At 38.1% G+C, this 5,029-nt stretch overlaps 1 protein-coding gene across 1 annotated transcript; it reads left to right on the top strand.

Annotated features, from left to right (window-relative positions):
- Nucleotides 1–1,051: 1,051 nt before the first annotated feature.
- LOC111395883 (U-box domain-containing protein 4-like) lies at nucleotides 1,052–3,662 on the top strand. Its single transcript, XM_023022086.1, has 2 exons — nucleotides 1,052–2,710; nucleotides 3,265–3,662. The coding sequence occupies exons 1-2, from the start codon at nucleotides 1,391–1,393 to the stop codon at nucleotides 3,325–3,327; spliced, it is 1,383 nt and encodes a 460-aa protein (XP_022877854.1). The 5' UTR covers nucleotides 1,052–1,390; the 3' UTR covers nucleotides 3,328–3,662.
- The last annotated feature ends 1,367 nt before the right edge of the window (nucleotides 3,663–5,029 follow it).

Raw genomic sequence — 5,029 nt, 5'->3', positions numbered from 1 at the left:
GGCATCATTCCATTGAAGATAGACAATTTTTATTTTTATTTTTTATTTTAAATCAACTGCACAAAGTGCCGTAGCCTGTGTAGAATATTCCCATGTTATATTTATAAATTATATACAGTATACATGTGACAGAGGGGAATCAGGGATCTTACATTAATCAATTGGATTTGGTCGATCAAATCCGGCAACCTTTTTTTGGGTGAATTTGATCCACTAACTCTTCTGGAACATTTCTTTTCCTTTATATATATAAATTCATTTTCCGCAAAAAAGAATATATTCTAAATCCTAGCCTAATTCCCCTCCCTCCTCTCTTTCGCTCATTCTATGTCGCTCTGATAGTTGACTTAACTATCAAATTGCAAACGATTGACATACTTTTTTCTATATCAGTAATCTTGCACCCTAACGATGTGTTTCATCATGAGGTAATGTCTAGGTGGACGAAAAGGTGATCGAGATCTATTAACCACATCATCGAATTTTGAGGTCAACGACATTTAATTTAGCCTTGAAAGCATGGTAGAATCTAGGGGATGGCAAAACCATACTTGAAAACCCACTTCAATTATTTTATTTTATTTTTCAATTGAAAATGACATATTTTTCTCTTTGACAAAAAAACTATTTTTTCAGCAGTTAAATAGATTTATCTCTGTGCCAAAAATCTTTAAAGTAGTATACTTTAAGTAATAGACATCTTCTTTTGGAAAAAGCGTGTAATAGCATTAACATCTACAGTGTCCTTCCGTTAAAGCTAGTATATTAGAAACTAGCCCTCTTGAGAATAGCTCAATTATGTAAATAACAGAAGTGAGGTTATCTCACGTCTTGTTGACAGTTGTAGTGTGAAAATTCGATTTTTGAAATATGAAATTGGACTTTTGTAGATGCATTGTATAAGTAGCTCTTGTTTTCTGACCTGCTGAAGCACATTCCGCAATTTACCTTCCTCACAAAGCTTTAAGGGCTAGGTGGTAGAGGCCCTCAAGGTTGGGGTTCAACATTTTTTTTTAGTATATTAGAAATTAAAAATGTACTTTTAATCACTTTTCAACAAATTTAGTAAGTCCCAAACACAACTTTTGCGGAATCCCTGTTTCTCCTTTCAACCTAACATGAGAAATTGATTTCTCCTTCCGTTTTCCTCAGAAGTGCAAGTCGCATGGCCATTGCCCACTCAAAACTCCAATGGGTCCATTCAGTTTAGTGCGTCCCACAGTTGATAAACCATCTCCAGTCATTCAATCCACATACAGTTAAGTTATAAAAATCCTTCATTTCTCAAATTTGATAACAAGCCATGAAAATTGCTTGAAAACCTTCAAGAATTTCACCGACTGCTCAAATATAAGGCTTAGTTTGTTGTGGGTTTTAACTTTTACCAGTCATGGTTTCTTCAGAAGATTCACGCTCTCATTCACACTCCAATCCCAACAGTACTATTCACATTCCCCGAACACAGCCTTATTACAACACTCCGCCGCCGTCCTTCGCCAGTATCAGCCGCTCGATGGGCCGCTTCATGCGTACTGTACGTTCAAAGCACTTTCAGACTGATCTTTCTGCTCCCATCTACGATCAATCATCCAACATTTCTGAAAACCTAACCGACACGGTTATAGACGTTCGCCTCGGGGACCTTGCCATTAAATCGCCTGTTAATTCGAAAGCTTCGTCTTCTTCGAAAATCGACGAGTTTTTTGACATTTCCCAAGCTTTCAGCGACTTCTCCGCGTGCTCCAGTGACATATCTGGAGAGCTCCAGCGCCTCGCGAGCCTCCCCGATCCTGGCCCGGGCCAAAGACCTATGCAGGAACCGGAGCCCGAACCCTGTTCCGGCTTTTTGCAGAGAGAGACGTTTTCCACAGAGATTATTGAAAGCATTTCTCCTGAAGATCTTCAGCCTACTGTAAAACTCTGCGTGGACGGGTTGCAATCGTCCTCAGTTGCTATTAAAAGATCAGCAGCTGCTAAATTGAGACTTTTGGCAAAAAATCGGGCTGATAATCGCGCCTTAATTGGAGAATCCGGTGCAGTGCCTGCTTTGGTATCGCTTCTCAGGTGCTCGGATCCAATGACTCAAGAACATGCAGTCACAGCTTTACTCAATCTGTCCCTCCTTGAAAGCAACAAAAGAGCGATCACAGATGCAGGTGCTGTAAAATCCTTAATTTATGTGTTAAAAACAGGCACTGAAACCTCCAAACAGAACTCAGCATGCGCTTTGCTAAGCTTTGCTCTGATTGAAGAGTATAAATTGTCTATTGGGGCCTGCGGTGCAATACCTCCGTTAGTGGCACTGCTCATAAACGGTACCAGTAGAGGAAAAAAGGATGCACTAACAACTCTGTATAAGTTATGCTCAGTGAGGTTGAATAAGGAGAGGACAGTGAAAGCGGGGGCTGTGAGGCCATTGGTGGGGCTTGTGGGAGAACAGGGGACTGGATTGTCGGAGAAGGCAATGGTGGTTCTGAGTAGTTTGGCTGCTGTTGAGATGGGACGGGAGGCAATCACAGAGGAAGGTGGTATTGCGGCACTGGTCGAGGCAATCGAGGATGGGAGCAATAAGGGGAAGGAATTTGCGGTTTTGACTCTGTTGCTGTTGTGTAGGGAAAGTGTTCGGAACAGGGGATTGCTTGTTAGGGAGGGAGGCATTCCACCACTTGTTGCCCTGTCACAGTCTGGTACAGCTAAAGCCAAGCATAAGGTAAGTTTTGGAACTTATTGCCCTTAAATTATATAAATATTTTTACCATGATATTGATGTGTTTTGCAGGATTGAATTGGCTTCTTGGATTTATATGTTAAAAATTGAATGGAGTTTGTTAAAGATCCAATTTTAATATACAATTCCAGTGTCCAAGAACAGTGATCATAAATTTTGTAGCTATACATTTGATATGTGTAGGCAGATATATGAAATTCATATCTTTTAACTTTATCATTTAATGAGTGGCACAGAAAGTCGAGCAAGTTGTATGGAGCTTGTTGAATTATTGATGATAATATTTTGAATACTGAACTTGAAAATGAAGAACTAATAATTTTGATTATTACATAATTATTTATGATGCGATCTTGAGATGGATTTTTCCTGTTGTCTTCTTTGTTTATTAAACATTTATTAAATTACGAATACACCGCTACGAAGGGATTTTGCTTGTAGTTTTGGATACAATGAGTTGAAAGCTAAAATTTTCTTGACCCAACGATGTTTTCATGGGAAGAATTATATTGATGGTGTATGGTTGTGTTTGGCAGGCTGAAGCACTTCTTGGGTACCTGAGAGAACCTAGACAAGAAGCTTCTACTTCGAGTCCATAAAGACTCACACAAATTGTTCTGTGTAATATCGTACAGTAAACGCTTTGTGGTTGACTGTATATGGTAAGCGTTTTGATGGGATTTGTACAGAGTAGTCAATTATTTAGGAGTTTATGATAAAAATTTGAAAATGATTAGAAGCTGACCTTCTAGCTGTATTTTCATCGACTGCGTTCTTTTTGGTTTGTATATCCCGTATCCCCTTTATTGACTGTATTTGTCTCCGTGAAGGGTGTAGCTTGCTAGCATTTGTTTTTCGTAGCTGACAATTTGGGTTATCGACCTTCGTATTTGTGTTTTATTTCAGTGATCAAATTCCATGGAAGGTTTTATCAGTTGTTCTTCCCCAAATGGGAAATTTTTCTTTTGAGCTTGACCTGATCTAGGATGTAGAAGTTTGATTGTGCTTGAACTTTGTTTTAACTCCTCCTTTGCCTCTTATATGCTTCTCAAACTCGTAGTTTAAACTAGTTCGAACAGATCTGTTTCTTGATTAGGGCATCCCTTGTCGGGACATAAGCTCTCTGACACCGCATTTCTAAGATGACGAACTGTCGAAAGTTTTGGAAAACGCATATCTTGAAGACGGAAGTTGCTTAAATGCTAGCTGCACCTATTACTACTTTGCTTTCTTGAATCTCGAAACTGATTCAAGTTATAGTATCTCTCCTATCTTATATGAGATAGCTTTCACGGGATTCTTGCTAAAAGTAAATTATCATAGAGATCGACCAGAGTTAATTTCTGATCGTGTTTTGGCTCAACAGCAGCCACATGGAAGTGGATTCAAAATGAAGCGATGGTAGAGGTAGGGACCCTTTTGTCTGCTGAATTATGTGTTACTTGAAATGTGATGGTACTACCAGCAATAATGCATTATAGAGCCAGGCAGATAGCAACCCCACAACAAATTTTTAAGTAGTTGGGGGGATGAGTGAATATTAATCCTTCTTTTTCTTTTGGGTTTCGTCGTGTTATGATTTCATTAGCTGGATCTCGCAAGGAGGAGCAGTTCTGCTCTGTTTACTTTAGCGCCACCTTTGTTTTTTTCACTTTTCATGGAGTGTCGGTGTGCTCTAAATGAGGATTTACCTTTATTGTGTAAAGTTGACTTGGTTGAGATGATTAATCTTGAAATTGGTATGCTTGTTTGAGTCTTAGTTAGATCAAAATGTTCATTTGAGTTTAATGAAATTTGATGTTATATGAAAATTTGGAGTTTCATCTTAAGATGTCAAATGTTTGTACGTTGTTTATTTGTTTCATATTTAATCCACGTGGGATGTAATATCTAATATTTTAGATGTTAAAACCTGGGTTTCGATTTTGGACACTGCAAAGTTTTACACGAATGATACCATTTGCTATCACTTTTTGTCTCAATCCCTCGTTCTCTTCTCTTACCATCTGAAATTTCGGAATGACAATTGAGAATGATTATTTTACTACTATTTATTTTTGTATTTAATTTTATTCATTTTTGTCAAATGTATAAACACTGACTTTATATTTGTAGGCTCAAAATCACTTCAATTTGAGGTGTCGGGTGGGAACTCGTAGAGTGCTCAATATATAGAGCCTGTTTGAAAATGATTTTGAGAATTGATTTTTTGACCGTTAAGAGAAAAATGGGGTCCACCTGTGAGAGAAGAAATCAAATATGACGACGGAAATAGTGAAATAACGGTTAAAAAATCAATTT

Source organism: Olea europaea, chromosome 6 (assembly GCF_002742605.1).
Source record: "Olea europaea var. sylvestris chromosome 6, O_europaea_v1, whole genome shotgun sequence".
NCBI lineage: Eukaryota > Viridiplantae > Streptophyta > Magnoliopsida > Lamiales > Oleaceae > Olea > Olea europaea.
Note: the sequence above shows the minus strand (reverse complement) of the source record. Positions and strands in the feature narration are given on the sequence as shown.